The sequence below is a fragment of the Paroedura picta genome, chromosome 7, assembly GCF_049243985.1.
Source record: "Paroedura picta isolate Pp20150507F chromosome 7, Ppicta_v3.0, whole genome shotgun sequence".
NCBI lineage: Eukaryota > Metazoa > Chordata > Lepidosauria > Squamata > Gekkonidae > Paroedura > Paroedura picta.
In genome coordinates, this window is record NC_135375.1 from 114,347,800 (window position 1) to 114,375,527 (window position 27,728).

Consider the following 27,728-nt stretch of genomic DNA (forward strand, 5'->3'; position numbering starts at 1 on the left):
ACAACATGATGCTGACTCTGCACAATTTGAGATCTATCTATTTGGGCATCATTTCTGAAGATCCAATCTCTAAATTGGGAGTTATTAGCTAAGGCAGGGGTAGTCAAACTGCGGCCCTATAGATGTCCGTGGACTACAATTCCCATGAGCCCCTGCCAGCGTTTGCTGGCTACCCCTGAGCTAAGGGATTTAAGAGATCGTTGGAGATGCTTTAGGGTGCTTTGGGCGAATCCTGCGTTGAGCAGGGGGTTGGACTAGATGGCCGTAGGGCCCCTTTCAACTCTGTGATTCTATGAGATGGAATAACGTTCAAGAAAACTATTAATCAGGCTATGCCTTGCTGGATCTTTAGATAACATGATATTAAATGACTGATGACTACACTTGTTTGAGGTGGCTAACTTATTGTTTTTCCACAATTTTAGAATTGAGAAATATTACTCCTGTAGAGATTAAGAATTGATTTGTATTAGAATTCAACAGTGCTCTCAAGGCTCAGCATCAGGGGTAGTCAAACTGTGGCCCTCCAGATGTCCATGGACTACAATTCCCATGAGCCCCTGCCAGCATTCGCTGGCAGGGGCTCATGGGAATTGTAGTCCATGGACATCTGGAGGGCCACAGTTTGACTACCCCTGCTCAACATGGCCGAGGACCATTGCTTTATGGGAAGAGCAAGTGGGCCCTGGGAAAGAAAGTACCTACAGGTACCTGCCGGTGATGACTGATCTACCTCAGGAACCAAACAATGTGATCCTAGAAATCCACGTAGTTATGCTGCAAACTGAAAACTGGCAAGCACACTGTTTTGACCCGCGGAGCTGACAATGTAAGCATTTTTCCCCCTACTAACAGTGAACACTGATTAACTAGCAACCAAGGTCAGTTAAGAATGCAAGTTGGAAATGGGCTATGATTGGCCACACCGCTCTCCTGTCTTCCGCACCGCATTACTCCCCAAAGGCAATGAGCAGGATTGTTCCTTGTGGCGCCGTGGGGGTGGGGTCAATTTGTAAGCGAGTTGGTTTCTATACAGCTGAGGACTCTCTGGAATAAGCAGGTGTTTGGCTGCCAGATGTGCAGAGGAAGGAAGGATCGGCAACGGTCTTCGTGCAAGTTGGCTGCAACGTTTGGAAATTCAGTTCGGAGGCTATGCAAAGAATTCAGTGACTGGACAGAATGCTGAATTAAGGATCCAGATGCATTTCTTAAGGCACAGATGCGATTTCTATCATTTATAGGAGGGTTGTAACCTGCCAATGTATTTTACATTTTACTGAGGATTTTCTCATGGTTTCTCATCCATCTTAGAATCATAGAATCATAGAATCATAGAGTTGGAAGGGGCCATACAGGCCATCTAGTCCAACCCCTGCTCAACGCAGGATTAGCCCTAAGCATCCTAAAGCATCCAAGAAAAGTGTGTATCCAACCTTTGCTTGAAGACTGCCAGTGAGGGGGAGCTCACCACCTCCTTAGGCAGCCTATTCCACTGCTGAACTACTCTGACTGTGAAAAACTTTTTCCTGATATCTAGCCTATATCGCTGTACTTGAAGTTTAAACCCATTACTGCGTGTCCTCTCCTCTGCAGCCAACAGAAACAGCATCCTGCCCTCCTCCAAGTGACAACCTTTCAAATACTTAAAGAGGGCTATCATGTCCCCTCTCAACCTCCTTTTCTCCAGGCTGAACATTCCCAAGTCCCTCTTGCCTTTCCGTGGCCTCAGACTCAAAATATATCTACGGATTTGGTCACATTAAGAATGAGATATACTGACAATAGCTCTGTGAGTTTAATAACAATGCCAGCAATTCAGATTTAGTTTCATTTCCCTTATCCCTAATATTTGCTAATAGTTGGTATAACACTTTTTACTCTCTGAAACGCATAAGATATTTAATGAAGATCACTGGTAAAAGGCCTCCTTGGTTTGTCAGTGGCCCCAGGTTCAATCCCCAGTGCCTCAACTTAAAAGATATTCAGGTAAGACACTGCCTGCGTCAGTATAAGGCAGGGGTAGTCACACTGCGGCCCTCCAGATGTCCATGGACTACAATTCCCAGGAGCCCTTGCCAGCATTCGCTGGCAGGGGGCTCCTGGGAATTGTAGTCCATGGACATCTGGAGGGCCGCAGTTTGACTACCCCTGGTATAAGGCATTGTCCTATGCTCAAAAGGGATGTTGTGTGTTCATAGGGGATGGCAACAATGCATCATTCTTAGTTTTATACACAGCAATACTTTTAGTATTGCTAAAAGACTAATACTTTTAGTATTGCTTTCTCAACCAGGGTTTCCCAATCAGGGCTTCATGAAACCCTGGGGTTTCTTGACCACCCTGAATGAGTGGGAGTTAATTAGTTTTTATATATATATATTTTATTTGTTAAACATTTATTGGGTGAGATGACCATATATGGTCATGTTGACCTACCCACCAACCTCTCAAAATGGCCAATGATGGGCCTGGAGGGGGTGGGAAGGGAAGAGGCCCAGGCAGGCATGTACACAACTGTGCGTCCCAACCACATTCTGCATGATTGCATCACTTCTGGGGTTTCTCGAAGTCTGAAGAATGTTTCACGGTTTTTCAATGGTTAAAAAGCTGAAAGAGGCTGCCATAGGCTGATGAATAATACAGCAGCTTACCTCCTTCCAAAATTGCCTTGGTGACAGCCATGATGTAGGTTTCAGGGTCATCGTCATATGTCAAGTGTTTCCACTGGGACCAATCTTTGAAGAACATTTGGTAATCCTCCCATTCTGCCACACCACAGAACAGTTTTACAACTTTATGAGGTGGCTGGAGAACCTCCTGTAGGGTCTGCAGGACTTCTGGGGTCTGGAAGGTTTGCACCAGCTCACAGGACAGCAAAATGACGACACACCGGCTGCTCTTGAAGATGTCCACTTTCTCAGGGGGAATAGGAGACCCATTCTCCACGAGATAACTCTGGAGGTCTTGGCATGAATGGAAGAGGTTCTGAAGATACTGACACCATTCACTAGCATCTTTCCCATACAGAATCAGCACATCATGGGTGCTGGGCTGCTCTTCTGCAATGAAGGAAAAAGGCAGATGGGTTTTAGAAACAGAATTCTGAACTGCCAACATTATTTCCTGTACTTTGGGTAATGGCAGAAGCCTTCCTGACTGTTAGTAGTAGATTTTGGAATTTGCAATCTTGAGGAACAGAAAAAGCTGTACATAGTTAAACATATTGGCTGGACTTTGGGAAAGCAAATTTTAACAAACTTAAAGTTATGCTGGGTAGAACCTAGTGGTCAGAAAAACTTAAGAAGAGGGGAGTTCAAGAGAATTGGGAGTTTCTCAAAAGTGAAATACTGAAGGCACAAGCACAGACAATTCCCCCGTGAAGGAAAAATAGGAGGAGCCTAAAGAAACCAGGGTGGCTCCGTAAGCAACTTTCAATATTTGAGTAATAAAAAGGGCTCATTTAGGAAATGGAAGTAGGACCCTGATAGCCAAGGAGGAATATAAACAAATAACCAATTCTTGTAGGGAGAGTGTTAAAAAAGCTAAAGCTCAGTATGACCTTGGACTAGTGAGAAATGCTAAAAATAACAAGAAAGGGATTCTGTAATTATGTTCAAAGTAAGAAAAAGAATAAGGACATGGTAGGACTATTGTGGAGACAAGAAAGTGACATTGTAACAGGTAATGAAGAGTGGGCTGAACGGCTCAATTCCTATTTCTCCTCAGTATTCTCTTGCAAGGGACATTGTGGTAATTGTGGCAAAATCATTTCATGTGATGAGGGATGCGAGTTGTGGCCTGGGATCATTATAGAGTTAGTTCATAAACACCTAGTTTCTTTAAATTAAACCACATCCTCTCAGGCAGATGACCTGCATCCAAGGGCACTAAAAGAACTTGCAGATGTAATTTCTGAACCTCTGTCTGTTATTTTTGACAATTCCTGGAGAACAAGTGAAGTGCCAGAAGACTGGAGGTGGGCAAATGTTGTCCCCACCTTCAAGAAGCGGGAAAAGGAGGATCTGGGAAATACCGACCCATCAGCTTGATGTGTACAGCTGGCAAAATTTTACAACAAATCATCAAACAGTTGGCCCTTGAGCAGCTAGTGCAGATAGTTATGATTCCTAAGAGTAAGCATGGCTTTCTCAAGAACAAGTCATGTCAGACTAACCTTATCTTTTTTTGAGAAAGTTACTACTTTGCTGGATAAGGGGAATGCTCTGGATATAATTTATCTTGATTTCAGTAAAAGTTGGTAAAATGTGGTATGGATCCTATTACTGGTAGATGGATTACTGTGGTATAGATCCTATTGCAGTTAGATGGATCAATAACTGGTTACAATCCCACCCAAAGGATTCTTGTTAATGTTTCATCCTTAGGGATCTGTCCTGGGCCATGTGTTGTTCAACATACTAATAAATTATTTGGATGAAGGAATATAGGGGTGCTTATTAAATTTGCAGAAGACACTAAACAGAGAGGGGGAAGCAAACACACCTTGAAGACAGAATCAGGATACAGGAAGATCCTGACAGGCTGGAAAACTGGGCTAAAATGAATGAGATAATTTCAATAGTGAAAAATGTAAAGTTCTGCTTTTAAGCAGGAAACATCAAATCCATCATTATGGGGGAGGCTTACCTTAGGAGTAGTATGTGTGAAAAGGATCTAGGAGTCTTAGTAGACCATACACTGAACATGAGTCAGCAGTATGATTCAATGGCTAAAAAGGTAAATGGAATTTTGTGCTGTATCAAAAGAAGTCTGGTGTCCAGATCACGCATGGTGATGTTACCACTTTACTCCGCTCTGGTTAGACTTCACTTGGAGTACTGTGTTCAGTTTTGGGCACCACAATTGAAGAGGGATGTAGACAAACTGGAGCGTGTCCAGAGGAGGGCAACAAAGATGGTGAGGGGTTTGGAGACCAAATTGTATGAGGAAAGGTTGGGGGAGCTTGGCTTGTTTAGCCTGGAGAAAAGACAACTAAGAGGTGATATTTTAATCATCTTCAAATACTTGGAAGGGCTGTTGTAAAATACTGCAAAACTGTTTGAGAAAAGATTTTTATAAAGATAAATGGCCAAGATTATAATAAAATGGCTGAAAAAGGCACATTTATAAAGCAAATAAGAGTGCACTTTGATGATGGTACAAATTATCTGTTTACTGCTCTTACTGTATGGCAATCCTAGAAACTCTCAGAAAGTCAACGTGGTGTAAGGGATTAAGAGTGGCAGCCTCTGTTCTGGGGAATCGGGGCTGATTCCTCACTCCTCCACATGCAGCCAGCAGGTGGCCTTGGGCTAGTCACAGATCTTACTGTTCTTGCATAGCAGTTCTATCTGAAATCTCTTAGCCCCACCTACCTCACATGGGTGGGGAGAAGAAGGGAAATGTGCTTGACAGCCACTTCGGGTAGTAAGAAGTGGGGTGTAAAAAAACAGCTCTTGTTTTCTTCTTTCTTGGGAGAAAGTCCCACTGAATAATGTGTGTGTTCTGAGTAGACCTGTTTAGGATTGCTCCTTCAGTGAGAAAGGCCGGCTATAAGTACAGTAAGTAAACAAATAAAACCATCCTTCAGAATTATCTCCTTTCAATCTGAATGTTTACCTCCAAGTACAAAAACATGGCTAATCTTTTGGGATCTGCAATGAAGGAGTAAGTCATATACACAGAATACAAAGACGGAGTAAAAACACACATTAGGATTGTCATGGGAACGGTGAGTTCCACACATTCATTACAAACATAAGAGTTAACTTTTTAAATGGTGCCTAAAAACGCTGCAGGGCGGGAGGCTGTTGAGGGAATAGATCCATCTGACAATCTCTTAACGACTGCTGATTCGACCCAATTAGGTGGAAAACAGGAAAGTATATCCCTAATCACAGGGCAGTATACAGAAAATTTGGGGCATGTCAGAAGGCTGTGAGGCAGCAAATCGGGGACTTTACAGCCATGAAATCACAGCCTTTTATCCATGGGAGTACAGTTAAACCTGCCCAGAAGAATACTTGATGGGAAAGAATTTAGCCGAGCAAGCACAAAAGCTTTCCTTTCTAAGAAGGTTCTAATGCAGGGGTAGTCAAACTGCGGCCCTCCAGATGTCCATGGACTACAATTCCCAGGAGCCCCCTGCCAGCGTTCGCTGGCAGGGGGCTCCTGGGAATTGTAGTCCATGGACATCTGGAGGGCCACAGTTTGACTACCCCTGTTCTAATGAGATGGGATACGTTTGTAGACTGGGGAGATATTCCATACTTGAGGCGAACTGGGTGGAAAACAAGCAGAGGACAGAGTTTGATATTCAATATGTCAGGCCTCCCTCTGCATGCCCAGGGTGAGGAGGTTGAGGGACGGCTGCTCCCGCCTGCTGGGAAAAGGGGGGTGGCGTCCTGGTGCGTCAATAAGCAGGCAGAGGCTCCTGACCGCTTCAAAATGGGGGATTATTGCAGGGACTTCTGGGAGGGAGGGATACAGAGAGGGTGCTTGCCTCCTTCATATTCTCTACCAACCCCCCTGATGACTTGCTGGATCTCCCCTCGCCTTCCTCCTTGTCCTGGCTTCTCCCTCTTCAATCCTGCCATGTTTCAGCCCCACACATGCTCCCTTGTTCTTTCCTTGCCGTGGTTCCTGTCCCCTTCGGCCTCTCCTTCACCTCTCCTTCCATTTCCCTCTTCACGTGCTTCCCTCCTCCTCGTCACCCGTGTTCTGTCCCTCCCTGGTCTTCCTTCCTCCTTCTTTACCCACCACCTCATACTCTTCTCCCGTCCCCTCTTTATGCCTCCTGTCTCCTATCCCTCACCCCTAGTCTCCCTTTCCGCTGTCCACTACCCTTTCCTCCCCACCCGCTGCTACCCAGCGTGCCCCTCCCTGGAGCCATGCCCCAAAAGCGTTGCCTCTTAACGTGGCATTAAGATTATGGTCACTTTTTTGGAAGTAGAGGGTCAGAGGCCCTTTGATAGAGCTTCTAGGTTTCTTTTTATGTGTTATCCATTTATTATTGAAACTGAGGGTAATGCCAAAGTATTTAAATTGGTAGACCTGTTTGATATTTTTCCCACCAATTTTCCAAAAGTATTTGTAACATCTTTTTGTAAAGAACATTATCTTTGTCTTCTCAAAGTTAATTTTCAGTTGGTTTGACAAACAGTATTCTATGAATCTCTTCTAATAGCATTTAAGGCCAATCTAGAGAGTAACGTGGCAGCATCTACATGTAAGGGGGTAGGCCTTGCCCCTAGCATAGGTGGTTGCCTGTTATCTCCACGAGGTAAGCTGGGAGATCGTGTAAATATAAGTTGAATAGTTGTGGTGCCAAAATAAGCCGTGACTTCTTCGGGTAGTAAGTTCATATACATAGAAAACTCATAGTTTGCTCAAATTATTGCAGTAAATTACTTTAAAAAGCATTGAGGCCATGTGACTATTATTTTCTCTGATTTAATTTATATATATATATATATATATATATACATACATACACACACACACACAATATATTAAATTAAATTTATATTAAATGAATACAATAATAAATAAATAAATAAATATCCTGCCACTCCCACAAGTAGCTCATGACGAGATACAATATAAACCCAACATAAAACTCCATAAAGCCATAAAATTACAGTAACTACCTCCTTCAGCGGCATAAGAACTACCCCTCAACTCCACTCTCAGACTGTACTCCTGCGCCACGGGGAGTTGATGACAAGGGGGGTCCAATGTACTGGTGGGGAGGGGCCCTAGATACTGAATGCACTGACCTACACCATAGACCTGGCGGAAGAGCTCCATTTTACAAGCTAAGCTCTCAGCTCTGACATGGGCCGTCCAAGGTGTTCCTGTGAGGCCGTAGCAGCTGCATTCTGTCAAGGACAAGAGTAGACCCGCGCAGAGCAAGTTACAGAAATCCAATCTAGAGGTGACCGTTGCATGGATCACTGTAACCAAGTTGTCTGGGGACAGGTAGGATGTTAGTAGCCTCGCCTGGCCAAGATGGAAAACCGCCATTCAGGCTAATCTGATGACCAGGGCCTCCATTGACAGGGAGGCATTCAGAATCGCCCCCACAGTTCTGGCTGCAGGTGAGATCTTGAGCTGCATCCCAGTCAGGGTGGGCAGATGTACTTCCAGCTCTGCCCCTTTGTGACCCAGCCACAGGACCCCTATCTTGGAGGGGTTGAGTTTCAGGCAACTTTGCTCCAACCATCCATCTACGGCTTCCAAACTTCTGGCAAATGTATCGGGCTGGGGGAGTCCGGGCAGCCGTCCATGAGGAGATAGAGCTGGGTGTCATCCACATACTGGTGACATCCCAACCCATAGCTGCGGACCAGCTGGGCCAGAGGGTGCAAGAAACCATCCTGTAAAGAACCAAAGTTTCCAACAAAACATCTGAGCCTCTGCTTTTGCAAGTATTAGACAATTGCTAAGGCAAATATTTTACCAGGAGGGGTGAGATCAGTCTTGCAAAAGCAGGAAGCTATTTCATTTCCTCATTCTTTCATACAATGAATTATTTTGTCACCAACTATAATACATTCATTGCTAACCCCTGAAGCAAGATACTATTAGTTTGACATCAACCGTAGTTGGATATTGCATACTGTCAATTAGGAGAAGGAAGAAATCAGACAATTCGGACCCCGAGAGAAAGAGGAAATTGGCTCTTACAACCCCTAAGCATCAAAACTAAAAATCACCCCACTTATTAGGCGTTTTAAGTGGCCACTGAGATGCCTCTATTGTAAATGGAGATCAGTCAGCCAATAGGACTGAATTAGACACTAAACTATTGGGATGGGATATAATTAGTAACGATGAATTAATGTTATGTAGCTCAGTGATTAGCTGATTATTGATAGGTAAGTGAAATAGATATTGGAAGTAATAGGCTATTAGTAGTTTAAGGGGAAGTTAGAGATGGGAGATGTAAAATATAAGGGAGGATATAGGGAAATAAGGCAATAAGAAGATGATAGGAAGTATAATTACAGGATGGGAGCTGTATCTAGCAACTGAAATAAAGATGGCAGATATCAACCCCACGATGATTAATAACAAAGCTGAGATAATTGTGGAGGGAAGCCCAAAGGGGCTGGGGATCCAGACAATCTGGGGATGGGGAAGGTATAGCAGTGGGAGGAGATCTGACAATAGAAACATGGGGGGGGAGGCCAATGCTATAACCTGACTCCAACATTGATGTTGCATAATACCAGGTCAATTAATAAAAAATCCTCAGCTCTGCAAGCTTATTTTGCAGAACATGGGATCGACCTGGCGTATGTGACCAAGACCTGGGTGAGGGAAGGTGGAACTGCTTCCTTGAAAGATCCCCCCCCCCGGATTCTCAGTCCATCATTTCTGCACCTCAGGCTGGGGGGGGAGGGGTGGCTGTCCTGGGTCAGGAGGCTTTCTCCTTCAGAGTGCTCCCCACACCAACGATCCCAGGAATTGAATGTGTTGGCCTGAGTTGCTTGAGAGCATGGCCATCTGGCTGGTGTACTAGCCACCCATTGCACTAGCAGATGCCCTGTCAGGCCTGTTTGAGGCAGTAGCCACCTGGGCACTGCAGTATTTGAGACCTATTGCCTTTGGGGACCCATCAATACCCATGCAGAACTTCTGCCTGCAGGTTCAGACCCAGACCTGGTACCGTACATGGCAGCATGAGAACTCTTGCAATTTGTTACCAGCCCAACTCACCAAGCAGGCCACACCCTGGACTTGATCTTCGGTGTGGGGTTTGGAATGGACCTGATAGCCCATAATGCAATGCCATGGTCAGACCACTCCAACCTGAAGGCCCAGCTCAAGCTCCCACCTCCTCCCCCAAAAGGACAGAGGAGATATTTATGCCTGTCCACAGAGACTAATGGGTCCAGGGGGATTCCTGAATGCTTTGCAGGACCCAAAGCCTCCCAGTAGTTCAGGAGATGAGCTGGTCAATGACTGGCATTGTCGGATGTTGGCTGGCATTGCTGAGATCACACCCCAACGCCCTCACATATCCCATCCAAAGCCAACCCCCTGGTATACAGAGGAGCTGCGCCATAGGAAGCAGGAGGTGAGACGGCTAGAGCAAGTTTAGAGGAAAACTCACAATAAGGCCTCGAGAACATCTTATAGGATGCTTATGAAAGCGTATGAGATGGTGGTGAAGGTGGCTAAAGGAGAATTCTATGCCACCTCCATTGCATCCACAAGCTCATGCCTGGCATAATTATTTAGGGTAATTCAATCACCTACTGCCCTAGAAGGACACTCAAACTATAGGGAGTGATCCCCTCAAAACCGGATTACTGTAACTCACTCTATATAGGCCTATCCCTGACCCTGTAATCCAGAAATTACAACAGGTCTAAAATGCTGCCATGCAGGTCCTCACTAGAACACCATGGAGGGCCCACATAAGACTGGTACTACAACAGCTACGTTGTCTTTCTGTAGAATTCTGGGTTTACTTCAAGGTTTTAACCTCCATTGCAAATCAGATAGCTCACACAGTCTATCCTAAGCAAAGCAAAGCATTGAAGATACTACCAACTGCTTGGTTGTTTTTAACCGTTAATGATTTAAAAATGTTTTATACTGGTTTGAAATTTGGATTCATAGATCAAAGAATCATAGAATAATAGAGTTGGAAGGAACCTCATGGGTCATCTAGTCCAACCCCCTGCACTATGCAGGACACTCACATCCCGATCGCTCATCTACTGTCCCCTGCCACCCCTTTACCTTCACAGAATCAGCCTCTCCGTCAGATGGCTTACTAGCCTCTGTTTAAAAATTTCCAAAGATGGAGAACCCACCACCTCCCAAGGAAGCCTGTTCCACTGAGAAACCGTTCTGTCAGGAACTTCTTCCGGATGGGAGGACTGGCAAATACTCCGGAAGATAGAGACAGAGTTCAACGAGATCTGAACACAATGGAAAAATGGGCAAATGAGAACAAGATGCAATTTAATAAAGATAAGTGTAAAGTTCTGCATCTGGGTCAGAAAAATGAAAAGCATGCCTACTGGATGGGGGATACGCTTCTAGGTAGCACTATGTGTGAACGAGACCTTGGGGTACTTGTGGATTGTAAACTAAACATGAACAGGCAGTGTGATGCAGTGGTAAAAAAGGCAAATGCCATTTTGGGCTGTATCAACAGGGGCATCACATCAAAATCACAAGATGTCATAGTCCCATTGTATACGGCACTGGTCAGACCACACCTGGAGTACTGTGTGCAGTTCTGGAGGCCTCACTTCAAGAAGGACGTCGATAAAATTGAAAGGGTACAGAGGAGAGCAACGAAGATGATCTGGGGCCAAGGGACCAAGCCCTATGAAGATAGGTTGAGGGACTTGGGAATGTTCAGCCTGGAGAAAAGGAGGTTGAGAGGGGACATGATAGCCCTCTTTAAGTATTTGAAAGGTTGTCACTTGGAGGAGGGCAGGATGCTGTTTCTGTTGGCTGCAGAGGAGAGGACACGCAGTAATGGGTTTAAACTTCAAGTACAACGATATAGGCTAGATATCAGGAAAAAGTTTTTCACAGTCATAGTAGTTCAGCAGTGGAATAGGCTGCCTAAGGAGGTGGTGAGCTCCCCCTCACTGGAAGTCTTCAAGCAAAGGTTGGATACACACTTTTCTTGGATGCTTTAGGATGCTTAGGGCTAATCCTGCGTTGAGCAGGGGGTTGGATTAGATGGCCTGTATGGCCCCTTCCAACTCTATGATTCTATGATTCTATGTTTATATGAAATTTCTTTTGAATTAATTTCATCCCATTCATTCTGGTCTGTCCCTCTGGGACAAGAGAGAACAATCCCCTCTTAGTCGTCTCCTCTCCAGGCTAAACAGACCAAGTTCCCCCAACCTTTCTTCATATGTCTTGGTCTCCAAACCACTCACCATCTTTGTTGCCCTCCTCTGGACACGTTCCAGTTTGTCAACATCCCTCTTCAACTGGGGTGCCCAAAACTGAACACAGTACTCCAAGTGAGGCCCAACGAGAGCAGAGTAAACCGGTACCATCACCTCCTGTGATCTGGACACGATACTCCGTTTGATACAGCCCCAAATCCCATTTGCCTTTTTAGCCACTGAGTCACACTGCTCACTCATGTTCAATGTATTAAGACTCCTAGATCCTTTTCGCACATGCTACTGCCAAGACAAATCTCCACCCATCTTATATTGGTGTATTTGGTTTTTCCTACCTAAATGCAGAACTTTACATTTGTCCCTATTGAACTTCATTTTATTCAGTTTAGCCCACTTCTCGAGCCTATCAAGATCATCCTGTATTCTGTTGCTGTCTTCAGTTGTGTTTGCTACCCCCCCCCCCCCAGTTTAGTATCATCTGCAAATTTAATAAGTATCCCCTCTAAACCCTCATCCAAATCATTTATAAATATGTTGAACAACACAGGCCCCAGGACAGATCCCTGGGGAACTCCACTTGTCACTCTTTTCCAAGAAGATGCTGAACCATTAACAAGTACCCTCTGCCAGAATTAGGATCCATACTGCATTTTACCAACTTTTGAACAAGAATATCATGTGGAACTTTATCAAAAGCTTTAACTGAAATCCAGATAAACTATGTCCACGGCATTCCCCTGATTCAGCAAGGTAGTCACTTTCTCGAAAAAAGAGATAAGGTTGGTTTTAATACCTTTTTCATTACCTTTGTTGCAGCTTTTATGGGGCGGAAATGGCACGGTGAAGGAGCCTCTTAGAGTAGTCGGATGAGGGCATCGGACTTAAAGAGCAGGGCCTCAAGGGTGAGGCAGCTTGGAGAGAGTTAGGCAAACCCAAAAGGGAAGGCTGGATGCTCGCTGAGCCAGGTGGCCTGTGTGTCAGTGGAGGTCTGTGCCCCTCTCTGGCATATTAGGTTGGAACCCTTCCCTTGGTAGGGCTCAGCGTTCTGGGGTGATCTGCCTCCCGGGGCAGGGGGCAGAGGGCATCTATGAATGCTGGACCAGAAGGTTGTGGTTATACCGCTGGGTAAGCTCTTTCAACCGTGCCCATTTTGTTGTCAACCTGGCGTATGTTAAATAAAAGCTGTGGCCGTGTTTAAGCCATTTAAGTGTCAGTGTCCTCCTTCTGCCCCACTAGACACACCTGCAAGTCAATTAGATTTAGGCGAGTAAGGTCACTGCTGGCTGCCCAGGTATCTCTACTGGCACAGTTCCCAGACTACGCACCTGGACCCTTAGATAGCATGGCTTGCTTGTGTGAAACTAATGGATTTTGGATGGGCGGGAAACCTGAGGGAATAAGTGTATCGGTTTGGATTCTGGGCACCAGATTTGTCTAAGAACGTCCTGAGAGAACAGCTTGAATAAAACCAGCCCTTGCAACACAGAGGTGTTTATTTATTTACAAGTCTGACATCTTGACAAGGCCAACAGAAAACAACTGTGCTCCATCTTCTATAGGACAGCCCCTCAAGTATTTGAAGATAATTATCATATCACCTCTTAGTCGTCTTCTCTCCAGGCTAAACAGCCATCTGCAAATTTAATAAGTATCCCCTCTAATCCCTCATCCAAATTATTTATAAATATATCTCGAACAACGCTGGCCCCAGGACAGGTCATTGGGGTAATCCACTTGTCACATATTGTATTGTATTTATTATATGATGTCATAGAACCATAGAATCATAGAATCATAGAGGTGGAAGGGGCCATACAGGCCATCTAGTCCAACCCCCTGTTCAACGCAGGATCAGGGGGAGCTCACCACCTCCTTAGGCAGCCTATTCCACTGCTGATCTACTCTGACTGTGAAAGAATTTTTCCTGATATCTAGCCTATATCGTTGTACTTGTAGTTTAAACCCGTTACTGCATGTCCTTTCCTCTGCAGCCAATGGGAACAGCATCCTGCCTGCCTCCAAATGACAACCTTTCAAATACTTAAAGAGGGCTATCATGTCCACTCTCAACCTCCTTTTCTCCAGGCAGAACATTCCCAAGTCCCTCAACCTATCTTCATAGGGCTTGGTCCCTTGGCCCCAGATCATCCTCGTCACTCTCCTCTATACCCTTTCAATTTTATCTACGTCCTTCTTAAAGTGAGGCCTCCAGAACTGCACACAGTACTCCAGGTGTAGTCTGACCAGTGCCGTATACAATGAGACTATGACATCTTGTGATTTTGATGTGATGCCCCTGTTGATACAGCCCAAAATGGCATTCGCCTTTTTTACCGCTGCATCACACTGCCTGTTCATGTTTAGTTTACAATCCACAAGTACCCCAAGGTCTCGTTCACACACAGTGTTACCTAGAAGCGTATCCCCCATCCAGTAGGCATGCTTTTCATTTTTCTGACCCAGATGCAGAACTTTACACTGATCTTTATTAAATTGCATCTTGTTCTCATAAGCCCATTTTTCCATTGTGTTCAGATCTCGTTGAACTCTGTCTCTATCTTCTGGAGTATTTGCCAGTCCTCCAAATTTGGTGTCATCTGCAAACTTGATGAGTAGTCCTTCCTCCCCTTCATCTAGATCATTAATAAATATGTTAAAAAGTACCGAACCGAGCACCGAGCCCTGAGGTACCCCGCTACTCACCTCCCTCCAGTCTGATGAAACACCATTAACAACTCTTTGAATGCGGTTCTCTAATCAATTTCCTATCCACCTAACTATCTGAAAATCCATATTGCAGTCCTTCAATTTATCCATCAGAACATCATGGGGAACCTTATCAAAAGCTTTACTAAAATCCAAGTAAACAACATCAACCGAATTTCCACGATCCAGCAGCTAAATGCCTCTCAACAACCTCTCTGTCCATGTCAACCTGCCACCCAGACACTATCACTTGGCTCCTGCCATCTCTATATGTGCCTAAACCCTTTGACCTGTGGGAAAAAACAGATGTAAAATAGGCGCTGAGCCTTTCTGCTTTCTCTGCATCCTTCGTTAGAGTTTGTCCATCCGCACCCAACAGTGGGCCTATTGCCTCCTTTACTTTGCTCCTCACATAACTGAAAAATCTTTTCTTGTTACAATGGATTTCCCTGGCCAATCTTAGCTCACTCTCAGCTTTGGCCTTTCTGATGATTGATCTACAGTGCCTAGTAACCTGTAGGTACTCTTCTTTAGAGCTCTGTCCTTCCCTCCATTTCCTGAACATTTTCCTTTTCTTTCTTAGTTCCTCTTAAAGTTCTCTGTTCATCCAAATAGACTTCTTAGAGCTCCTGCAGTGTTTTCATCTTTCTGAGATAGTCATTGATTGAGCATGCAATAGCTCTTGTTTCAGTAGCGCCCACCCTTCACATGCTCCCTTCCCTTCCAGCATTCTCGTCCATGGTATGACACTCATCATGTTTATTAAAGTTTGCCAGTTTGCATCTGGCTACAAGCTTCCTTGGCTCCCCATCTCAAAAGGAATTCTATGAGGACATGGTCACTTCCCTCTAGAGTCCCCACCTCCTTCACCACATCCACCAACTCTTGCCTGTTGGCAAGAGTGAACCACAGCAGGTCCGATTGGGGTGGTCTACAAATATAAACAACCAATCAATAAATGTATGAAATAATCCTAAGCAAGTGGGGGCCAACTTACAGTTTCCTAGGCCAGAGAAGGTCTGTCACTGCCTGCCTCTGCATAGAAACCCTGGTTACCCAAATTCTGACCAGGGCCAACCCCACTTAGCTTCTAAGATCTGAAGATATTTTGCTAACCTGGCCACCCAGGTGTGGGCTAAACAGGATTAGGCCCTTTTAAAACCATTGAAAACAGAGGCCTTGGAATAGTTTAATCTTGTTTACGATTGCAGAGTTTGAATCAGAGCTGGTACTGCAAAATAATTCAGGTTGCAATCCAACAGGTGTATTCTCCAACAATAAGTCCCATTGAAGGTCTATCTTGAACAAAACTTTGTTGGTCTTAATGGTGCCACTGAAGTCAAACTCCTCTCTGTGCCGTGGCGCTGGCCTCCTACACGCCAGCCATCTTGGGCTTCAGTGATCCCTGGCTGAGCCGAGCTGAGCCAAAGCACACAATCCTAACTGCAACAGCCCTTCCAAACACCTTCCCCAGGAATGCGAGAGGTCAAGCCCCACAGGTCAAGCAATGTTCTCTTTTTTAAAAGGCAAACTACTGCCTCCTTTAGCTCCTCTTGGAAGAGGTTGCTAAGCCCCCTGAGAGGGCCTCCTGTCCTCCGGTCACACAGCTTGAGTAACCGGGAAGGACCGCCGGGGTCTAGGGGGCAGGGGGTCACCCTCAGTGAGCCTAGCAACTTGTCTGCTTCAGTTGTCTACTTCAGTCCTCCCAGGACGGCCAAGAGGCCTCCAGTTCACTTTATGGCAGGAAGGTACCGGTATACTTGAGAGATTTTGTCCACAAAAAAGCTCGCTAAATCTAGGAAAGGGCTTACAGCCTTCCTGAGAGATGGGTCTGGGAAATCCAAGACTGAGTGTCCCAGGTTTCGTTTGCTTTTCAAGCCAAAGCAGCCATTGGGGAGGAGGACATGATTTGGGAAGCAGGTCAGCAAGATAAAGTGTGTTTAAACCAGGGGTAGTCAAACTGCGGCCCTCCAGATGTCCATGGACTACAATTCCCAGGAGCCCCCTGCCAGCGAATGCTGGCAGGGGGCTCCTGGGAATTGTAGTCCATGGACATCTGGAGGGCCGCAGTTTGACTACCCCTGGTTTAAACCCTTCTCCTGTGTAGTATGGCAGGGAGGGGCGTGGAGAGAGCAGAAGTCATGGCTCACCCAGGCGCAGAAGTGGTTTAAGGATTTGCAGGACCCTGGAAGAGTACAACTGCGGCAGGACAGCCAGCCTGGGGGCAGAGGGGCCGCCCACAGTGGGAAGAAGAGTTGTGAGATTCAGCAGCCAAAGCAGCCATTCCCACCGGTAGCAGCCAGCGCTACGCCCTATGTCATGGCTGGCTGCTACCGGCGAGAACGGCCGCTTCGGCTACCGAATCGCACAACCCTAGACTGGGAACAGGGGGGTCAATTCAAGTGTCCTCAGGAAGTTGGCTGAAAGGGCCGCTGCGGACCAAATATCAGCATTCCTGGAGGAAACTTCAGCCCTTGACCCATTTCAGTCGGGCTTCCGGCCAGGACATGGGGTGGAGACAGCGCTAGTCACCCTGATGGACGACCTCCGACGCCAGCTAGACCAGGGCGGGTCAGCGTTGCTCATACTACTAAACCTATCGGCAGCGTTTGACACAGTAGACCATGAGCACCTAGCTCACTGCCTCGCCGACACCGGAATACGGGGAACGGCCCTCAAATGGCTGAATTCCTTCCTCTGGGCCTGTGGACACAGGGTAGTGATAGGAGAGAGAATATCTAACCAACACCAGCTCACATGTGGAGTCCCACAAGGAGCAGTCCTCTCTCCTATCTTATTTGACATCTTTATGTGCCCTCTGGCTCAGCTGGTGGGCTGGGTTTGGGCTGGGTTGCCACCAATACGCAGATGACACCCAGCTCTTCCTCCTGATGGATGACCGCCCTGACTCCCCCCCAGAATCCTTAGCCAGATGTCTGGAAGCAGTGACAAAATGGATCAAGCAGAGTCGCCTGAAGCTCAACCCTACAAAGACGGAGGTCCTATGGTTGGGTAGGAAGGGACCATGGGAGGAAGCGCGTCTGCTCACCCTGGACAGTGTGCAGCTCTCACCAACGCACTCCATCAGGAACCTGGGAGTGATCCTGGATGCTTCCCTTACAATGGAAGCCCAGGTCACAAAGGTAGCGCGGCTGGCATTCTACCACCGCCAAGCCAAGCTACTAGCGCCCTACCTGGACCCAGAGCACCTAGCCACAGTGATCCACGCAACGGTCACCTCTAGGCTGGACTTCTGCAACTCGCTCTACGCAGGCCTACCCTCATCCTTGATCCGGAAACTACAACTGGTGCAGAATGCTGCAGCCAGGATCCTCACTAAAACATCATGGAGATCCCACATCCGGCCAGCACTCCAACAACTTGGCTGGCTCCCAGTTGAATTCCGGATTATCAATAGTTTATTGGTTTATTTAAGATAACACTCAAATGTTTGGTCACTTTCCAGGTGGGCCCCAGGATGGTAAGTGGCCTCTATACAGGCAGACTGTCAGGCCAACACTTCGTTTTTGAAGATTTTGGAGCAAAGAAACACCATATGATAGCTGTGTCCTTGGCTGTTCGGTGTTATCAGCTGATCAGGGGTAGTCAAACTGCGGCCCTCCAGATGTCCGTGGACTACAATTCCCAGGAGCCCCTGCCAGCATTCGCTGGCAGGGGCTCCTGGGAATTGTAGTCCACGGACATCTGGAGGGCCGCAGTTTGACTACCCCTGTGCAAGAGGATTAGTTAAATACTTAGATGCACCTTGCATCCTATCCTTGCCCTGTACCAGCTGTTTCTCTTTAATTAACAGATCAGTTTTCAAGGAAAGGGCACTTATATCTTTTTTTAATTCAGCTATCAGACCGAATATGTTTGTAACTGTGTTAACCGTCAGTTCTACAAATTTTGATCTGAGAAAGCATCGCCTGCAAATATTGCTATCAGATACAGATAATTTGTTAACTAGCAAAGTAGCAAAATTTGCATGGTTAGCTTTAAGAATTAGGAAAGAATGGGTCACTCATGTATAGCCATAATAGGTCCACAGAACTTCGTATGTTTTTTGGCTAGCAGATATATCGCACGTCTCTTAATCTTGTCTTTTGTTTTATATTTTAACAATTTATTAGTTTTATTGCTTTTATGGCTCATTTTATCCGTGTAAAATAGTCAACGGCAGTTAATGCTTCTAAATGTTGGCTTTTATGGCGGAGAAGTTTTAAGTTTTATTGTTAATGCATTTTTAAACTTTTAATGTATTACCTTCCCTTTTACAAACTACTATTGTATAGTAGTGCTTCTAAAATTTTGGTCTAAATGACCGTAAATAAATGATTTGATTTTTGATTTGATTTGAATTCCGGATTAAGCTTAAGGTTCTGGTAATCACCTTTAAGGCCACACGCGGTTTGGGCCCAGTGTCTCTGAGAGACCGCCTCCCTGCCTATACCCCCAAAAGAGTCTTATGCTCTGCCACCTCCAACTGGCTGTGGATCCCTGGCCCCAGAGAAGCGCGTCGGACCTCAACAAGGGCCAGAGCCTTCTCAGTCCTGGCCCCCACCTGTTGGAACGAGCTCCCTAAGGAGATCAGAGCCCTGCCCGAACTTCCACAGTTCCGCAGGGCCTGTAAGAGGGAGCTCCTCCACCAGGCATTTGCTTGAGGCCAACAGAACACCTGCTGGTCCCCCCAGACGCCTGCCCATGACTCTCCCAAAGTTACTGTTAGTTGTTATTATATTATAATTGTGGTTTTGTAATCTTTTGATGTTTTTTGAAAGTTGTTTTGATGTTATAGTCTGTATAATGTTTCATGTAAGTTATAATGTTCTGTGTAAACCGCCCAGAGCTGCAAAGAAATGGGCGGTATAGAAATCTAAAATAGATAGATAGATAGATAGATAGATAGATAGATAGATAGATAGATAGATAGATAGATAGATAGACAGACGGACGGACGGACGGACGGACGGACGGACGGACGGACGGACGGACGGACGGACGGACGGACGGACGGACGGACGGACGGCAGGGAAGGCACTGTGAGTGGCCCCTGGAAGCACGGGGACCATAGCACGTGCTACAAATGCAACAAGGGTAAACCAGCCATGCCCAGTAAGATTTCCGAGGCAAGAGACTGCAAGGCTGGTTGGCCATTGGTGGTCTCTGCAGAGCTACCTTGGACTTCCTGGGTGGTCTCCCCTCCAAGTACTAAGGAGGCTGACCCTGCCTAGCCTCTGAGATGTGACAGTCTGAGCACCTCAGGTGACGTATAAGAGTTCATTTACTGTTCCCTGGTAGCCAAATCTTATCTGTTGAGCATGTTTACACCCTCCTCCAAAAAAACGTGCTAAGGATCGTGGTTGTTGAAGCTCTCTCTCCTCCAAACAGGCATGAACACCAACCACAGATCTGGACAAAAAGATGAGCCATTAATTTCGTCACAAACTGTACTCTGGACTGTGAACTCTAAAAACCATCAGGTTTATCTGACGACTGCTGCAGGTTTCGGTCCCAAGCAATTAACATGCAAGTGGGAAATTCAGTTTGCGTGTGCCAGCAGATAATGTTCCCAGCAGATAATTCGCACAATGATTGAATCAGGTGCCATTCACACAGCTCTGATAAGATGTTTCACTTGTACAGGAAGACAGAGCTTTATGGTTATTTTATTTTACATCTGAGCTCTGTTGAGGCTTCCAATACCCCGAAATCAGGATATACATTAATAAATATGAATGAGGAAATAATAGCTGTCTGGGAGGGGCCTTGCACAGCTCTTTGTTGCATTTCCTCTGTTCACACTTGTGGGTAACGTGGGTGGGCTCCTCATGTGAGGACAGTTCATACACGTCCTTCCAACCCCCAACCATGCTGAGCTAAGAAAGAGAAGCATAAAAAGGGAAGAGAAACTAAACTGCTCTTAGCCTGAGACCCTAAGCAAAGGTCGGTAGGATTACGTCCACTGGTTTTCAATGTGCTTAGGTGCACCTAATGCTACACGCAATTGAGCCACATATTCTCCTGCTAGCATTGAAATCCATCCTGGATATTCAGGGGGGGGGGAATACAATTTGGCTCACATTTGGGCACGTTTGGTGGCTTTCGAAACATGCACCCATCAGCACATGGAAAGAAAATAACATGGTGGGAAGCCAAGGAAGCACAAAGCAAACGGAGCAGTTGACCCTTGTGCATCCACAGGTGGTAAGTGGGGGTCCCAGGTCTGATCAGGGCCTGACGGTAAAGCCAGGAAGCACTAATTTCTGTTGGTCTTTGGAGCACCTAATAGGGGGAGGGAGGGACCAGGAGCACAGTCCATAATATTTTATGTTATCGAGAAATAAACTTCTTTAAATACAGCTGGGTTTATCTCTGAACAAGCATACAGAGCTGCCAAGACTACAATCCTAAATATTAGGTAGGTGCACACAGTGAATGAAACGTAACATAACTCTGTGAAAGTCTGTATTGGAGTGTGAAGAGTTGAAAAGGTTTCAAGCAATTTATTATTTTGTGCACCAATTGTCCTGTCCCACAAAAAGACATGTTAATTGCACCCCTTGCTTTGATCACTGTTCAATGTGAGGGCAGGTATGGTAACAAAAATGCAGGGAGCTTCAAGTTTGCAAGTGATGCTCACCAATGCCACCTAGAATCATAGAATCATAGAGTTGGAAGGGCCCTCATGGGTCATCTATTCCAACCCCCTGCACTATGCAGGACACTCACAACCCTCTCGCTCATCCACTGTCACCTGCCACCCCCTTGAGCCTTCACAGAATCAGCCTCTCTGTCAGATGGCTATCCGGCCTCTGTTTAAAAATTTCCAAAGATGGAGACCCCCCCCCCCCCCAGGAAGCCCGTTTCACTGAGAAACCACTCTGACTGTCAGGAACTTCTTCCGGAGGTTTAGACGGAATTTCTTTTGAATTAATTTCATCCCATTCGTTCTGGTCTGTCCCTCCGGGGCAAGAGAGAACAACTCTGCTCCATCCTCCATATGGCAGCCTTTTATAAAGAGGATCTGACTCCAATGGCAACCAGAAAACCAAGACTTACAAACCTAGAAGCACATTTTATCGGACCTCACATATTCCTGTAGGTGCATTTAAGTTATTGTAAACCGAGTAACATCCAAGAGTGACTTCAATATCCTACAAAGGTTACCCTGCTCTCCAGGGACGCTGGCGGAAAGACCCCTGGCAGACCAGTTCCAAGCCCAGCAGGGAAAAGGGAGGTGAGGAGAGGAGAGGGAGTCGGGGAGATGCAAGGGCCAAAGAGACTCAACATCTAACCCAGGGGTAGTCAAACTGCGGCCCTCCAGATGTCCATGGACTACAATTCCCAGGAGCCCCCTGCCAGCATTCGCTGGCAGGGGGCTCCTGGGAATTGTAGTCCATGGACATCTGGAGGCCGCAGTTTGACTACCCCTGAATGTTCCCTGGACCCTTCCCCTCCCGGACCCTCTTGCCTGCCGTTATTGCAACAGCCCACCCGCCCTTTCGGGGCAGGAGGCATTCGGGGGGGTTCGCCGTGCTCCGTGAGGAAGGACACCGATCAAATAAAACCATGCCTCCTAATAGCGGCACTGAGAGATAGACTGCCTCTGAGCGTGGAGGCTCCTCCCGCCGGCACCTGCCCGACCCGCGGCCCCTTGTCGCCGTCGTCAGCCATTCAGCCGTGGCCCTTTCCAGCCTCCTTCCCTGCCTCCGCGGATGGGGCTCGCTCGACGGGAGTTCCTCTTTGGCGCCGCCCGCCCCTGCCCGGCGCCCTCCTGGCGATGCTGCCCGTCGGGCCCCCCCGCACCCACCTGTGGCCGCCATGGCCGCCCGACGGCTCCCGCTCCTGGTTCCGCTCTCCCCGCGGGCGCCACCGCGGAGCAGGCCGGCCGCTCTCCCTGCCTCCCTGCCTCCCTCCCTCCGGGCGCGGACCCGCCTTGCCCCGCCTTAGGCCGTCGGGGCGGACCGCTGGGCGGTCGAGGGCTGCGCCTGCCGGGCAGGGGAGGGCAGGGGAGGGCCGGGAGGCGGCGGGCTCACTCCGGCCGGGGATGGCGGCCCCATTGAAGTGGGAAGTCAAAACAACCGAGGGGCCCGGGTGGCCTCGAGCATCCGAGGGGCTTCGGAAGGGAGACGGCGCGGCCGACCGCCAGAGCCGCTCGCGTTTCGGGCGCCGAGAAGACCTCCGCAGCCGCTGGAAGAGGCGCTGTCTGGAGAGCGGCTCTGGACCTTGGAACCAGCGGGGTTAAGTCAGGGGGTTGGGGGAACACGGTGCTTCTTCCATTTTCCTGCACCGCGATTGCACCTGCGGAGAGATGTGCCTTTGCAGGTGCCCAGATAGAAGTCTTGTTTGTTTGTTTGTTAGGTGCGAAGTCGTGTCCGACCCATCGCGACCCCCTGGACAAGGATCCTCCAGGCCTTCCTGTCCTCTACCATTCCCTGAAGTCCATTTAAGTTTGCACTGCTTCAGTGACTCTATCCAGCCACCTCATTCTCTGTCGGCCCCTTCTTCTTTTGCCCTCGATCGCTCCCAGCATTAGGCTCTTCTTCAGGGCAGGGGTAGTCAACCTGTGGTCCTCCAAATGTTCAAGGACTACAATTCCCACGAGCCCCTTGTAGTCCATGAACATCTGGACAACCACAGGTTGACTACCCCTGTTCTAGGGAGTCCTTCCTTCTCATGGGGTGGCCAAAGTAGAAGTCTATTCACTCCTTTTCTTCCCTCCCCCCTGTCTGATTCCAATCGGTCCTGAATCGGCCAATTCCACCCTTCCACCAGCACTTCGCATCCTATAATATTAAATTCTCTCCCCCCCACCATCGGTTAACCACCTTACCTGCCTTTGTACATGCATTAATTTCATGGGTACACAACAGAATTTCTTGGCAGCCCAAAAGAAGGTAATTTTCACTCTACTTCTTTGCCTTCTCCTCCTTAGTTTTTTTCTGTCACCATTTACATTGCTTACAGGGGACTAAAGGTAAAGGTATCCCCTGTGCAAGCACCGAGTCATGTCTGACCCTCTAGCATTTTCATGGCGGACTCAACACGGGGTGGTTTGCCACTCTCTTCCCCAGTCATTACCGTTTTACCCCCCCCAGCAAGCTGGGTACTCATTTTACTGACCTTGGAAAGATGGAAGGCTGAGCCGACCTTGAGCCAGCTGCTGGGATTGAACTTCCAGCCTCACGATCAGAGCTTCAGACAGCATGTCGGCTGCCTTACCACCCTGCGCCACAAGGCACTCCTTACAGGGGACTATTGACTGGTAAATGGACATTTCCCATCAAATCCACTGATTTTGTCATCCTAAAAAATAAGTGAGCCTGATAATTATACAGTCTCTTTTATTATTGATTTGAGTTTGAACCTATAACTATTATCCCATTCTCTTTTCTTTTACAAGTTTTTAAAACGTATTCATTTATTTAACTGGCGGCTTTACATATTTATCATTGCATGTGTATCTTGATGAGACCTCTGGAGGGTTGAAACACATCAGGCCCACGAAGGTCTAAGACTGAAGATTGTAAAGTGCATAGGATAACTTTTCCACAATGGCCATCAATGGCTTTGTAGGTGTTTTTAACTTCCAACGGATTTTTTAAAAATTGCACAAAATAAATGTTCACATGTTTTTGTTACTTGTCTAGTTCACACAGACATTCAACCTTCAAGGCCCTAACTATTCCAGCTATGTTTACAGTTATGTATTCCAGTATTATGTTTTCTAACCCTCTTTCTAACCCACCTGGAAGCTGGCAATCCTAGACCGTATAAAGCAGTACCCACAAGACAGCAGGTAATTGAGGTTATGTCTGCTCTCTCTCTAGGGGGGCTGGAGTTTGGTGGAGTTTGGTGGAGAGGCCAAAATGGAGCTTGGGATCCCAGTGATTACGGGCCAAGGGAGGTGTTGTGCGTGGAGGAGGCTGGGCAAGAGAAGGGCAGGGAGATATGGGAATGCTCACTGCCCTTCTGACCTAGGATCCCATCCCTAGGATGTTGAGGGAGGATGCTAGGGAGGATCTCGTGCAACACCAGATCAACTAATAACAAGTCCTCCACCCTGGAGGGATTTTTCATGGAAATCTGAAGCTGCGAATAAATGGTTCCAAATCCATATATTATCCAATTGGTTATTTTCCAAAACTTTATTTTTCAAACTTTATTTTTCAAATATTTTTCAGGGCTCCTGATTGGGCCCTCCGAGTGTCACTTCTTGCCTCTTTCTGGCTACCTGTTTCTCTCCCTCTTCTTCTGTCTCTATCTTCCTCCCTTTCTTTCTGTCTTTCTGTCTCTCTTTCTCCTTTTCCTCCTTCCTTCGCCCCATCCCTCAACCCACCCACCATGCTAGGGCCCGCTGTATTTTGGCCACAGCGGGCTTAATATCTAGTATTTCAATAACACGCTTGTAACATTATGTAAATACTAGTAAAAAAGCCCGCGGTAAAAAAAATACAGCGGGCGCTAGCCGTTCCCAACCGCATTGGCAGCGCTGCCTGGGCGGGTGGGAAGGGCTGGGTCCCCCCTAACTTTCCCCCCAGAGAAAATTCTCCCCAGGGCCAGGGAGGGCTATCCCAGGGGCCTGGGGAATAGTTTTCCTTTCCCCCACAAGTGGGGGAAGGTGTCCCTGGGGTCTGGGGAGCGTTTTTCCTCCCCCCCAAGCGAAAATGCTCCCCAGACCCCGGGGAGGACGATCGGCGGCTCGCCAAGGAGCCGAGCGTGGTTCCCGGGACCTGGGGAGAATTCCCCCCCCAAGCAAAAATGCTCCCCAGGCCCCAGGGAGGTGCTCCCGGGGTAGCGTTTTTTGTCCGTTGGGTAGAAGGGCTCAGAAGGGTGAGCGCCCCCCCACAGAAGCGCGTGGGCAGGAGGGAGCAGCAGAAGGCTGGATTGGCGCAAAGCACTGCTGGCTGGGCCACGGAGCAGGCTTTCGGCTTGGTGGCCAGGGAGGTCGTGGGGAAGGGAACGGCTAAGTCGTCGGCGAGCAGGCGGCAGGCAGGCTGCTCGGCGGGCGGCGAAGTTAGGAAAGCAGCGGCCTTTCCTGGGTGAGCAGGCGGGCCCCCGGAGTCCCCGGGGAAGGTGGGCGGTGGGGCGGGTGGAGGCCAGTGCCTGACCGGGCGGGCAGGGTCCGCATGTTTGTGGGGGGGGGTGAAGGAGTGGGCTCTGGGTGGCAGTGGCGGGACTCCTTGAGCCCCCCCCCCAGGCTAAGGCGGGTGCGTGGGCATCGGAAAAGGAGCAGGCGTCTTTGACGCAGCGTCCCTGTTCCTTTCGCGAGGGCGAGGAGAAGGCAGGGAAGGCGGGCGGAGCACTTATTTCATGGAAGGTTCTTCCTTGGAGTGGCGAGTCTCCGGCTGGGCCAGGCGAGGCCGGGCCAACCGGCCCTGGATTGACACTCGGAGGGCCCAATCAGGAGCCGCTTTGCGTGTCCTGATTGGGCCCTCCGAGTTTTTATCCCGGACAGAGCCCACCCTTTCTCCTCCCCTTTAGTCCTTACTCTTTTATTTCCACCGCTCCACAGGAGCGGTTTACAGATTAAAGTGAACAGTTCTCTCAACCATACCTTAATCTGGAGAGAGCTTTTTCCAAAATCAAATGTATAGGATATCACATTGGCATATGTTCATCTATTATGGGGTCATTCTCAGGGCCATTCCGCACCGGGATCCATGTAGCAAATTGTTTGCTGAAAGAAAAATCGCCATTTTAAATAGTGGAATTCGTCGTTATGCATACCTGCCTTTGTAGTGGAATCCAGTTGCATTTCTATCGTTTCCCACAGGGTTCCGGTCTCGGCAAAAATCGCTAGAAAGGAAGCGTTATTGCTGAGCTGTGTCCCGCCCCTGGCCGTCAAGCAGCCAATGGGCAGCCGTTATCATGCTTCCAAACAGCCCCTTTCCCTTTAAGGAAGGTTTTTTTTAAAAAAAAGAACACACCCGTTGCAACGAATATGCGTTGATTCGTTGCAACGGAGAGACCCATCCAGCTAGCAGGTGATGTTTGAGCTGTTGTTTCATCGTTGCCACGCTCCCCCCTGAGTGAACCCCCCCCCTCACGGGAGTGATTTTTGGCCGAAAACGGTGTGAAAAATAAAGTGAAAATAAATCAGCAAACGGGCCTCTGCGATGCTTGTGCTTGGTGACTTTAAACAGAGGGACTGCAGCCTCACTGGGTAAATGAAGGCTTGCTGGTGCATTGATCTCCGCTTGCTCGGAGAAAAAAAAATGGCGAACGCTTCGCCGGAAGATCAGAGGAGAGAGCCAGGTGGAGGGACTTTGCAGAAACCGCAACAATGGTAACGTACAGAACTTTCCCGCTAGTGTTGCAGATTGGTTGCAGGAGTGTAGCGCTTTTTCGGAGGGTGAATCCACTTTTGGGGATTTCCCTGAAAGCGCTACAATGAAGCGCTTTTTGCGGATCGGTTTCAGGAGTGTTGCAGATTGTCAACGACATTGTGCATAACGGCAAAACTGTAGCGATTTCAATTAGTAACCATTGTGCTATTTTGGATGAATGCGGAACGGCCCTCAGACATGCCCAAAGAACACACAATAATGCTTGTATTTAAAGCATGCAGTATTTTCACCATGCAGTATTTGTGAAAAGCCCTCCTGGGCGGAGACTGTATGGGCCCTGTCCAAGTCCTGCGCGCATCCAGATTGGCCCAGCCCCACTGGCACCCACCCCCAACAGTCCAACCAGCCCAATTAGGCTGCATCTCCTGCCCAATCAGGCTGTGTCTCCCGCCCCTAGCTGTCACGTCCAACAACTCTGCTCACTTTGCCTCAGACCACTGACAGAGCTGGCAGGTGGCTGATGAGTGCTCTCCCTCCATGCCCCTCCCTTCAGGCCTGCTGGGAAAGAGCCTCTGAGAGCTTGAGGCGAGAGCAACACAAGGGAGTCTGAGGGTGTAATTGTGCTTTCCTTTGGAGGGGGGGGGGAGAGCTTTCCCCTTCTGCCAAACAGTTGGCTGACAGGGAGGCCACAGAAAAGCCCCTTCTCAGTATTTTTACTGCTCTTGCTGGCCTCGCTGCTAGAAGGAGGAGGCAGCCAAGCAACTCTCTGTAGATTTGAGGCCTACAACACAGGGTTGTTGTGCAGATGAAACTGGATGCTGTTGTGGACGCTCTT

At 47.8% G+C, this 27,728-nt stretch overlaps 1 protein-coding gene across 2 annotated transcripts in view; it reads right to left on the bottom strand.

Moving 5' to 3' along the window:
* Nucleotides 1-22,786, bottom strand: part of PIK3AP1 (phosphoinositide-3-kinase adaptor protein 1) — a 63,131-nt gene extending 40,345 nt beyond the window's left edge. The window contains exons 1-2 of one of the 2 annotated variants that reach the window (XM_077346048.1): nt 22,414-22,786; nt 2,652-3,059 (exon numbers count right to left, since the gene is read on the bottom strand). In XM_077346048.1, coding sequence (XP_077202163.1) covers nt 2,652-3,059; nt 22,414-22,426 — 421 coding nt within the window. In that variant the 5' untranslated portion in view covers nt 22,427-22,786. The remainder of the gene's footprint in view (nt 1-2,651; nt 3,060-22,413) is intronic. The other variant, XM_077346049.1, reaches the window with a different exon arrangement.
* Between the last annotated feature and the right edge of the window lie 4,942 nt (nt 22,787-27,728).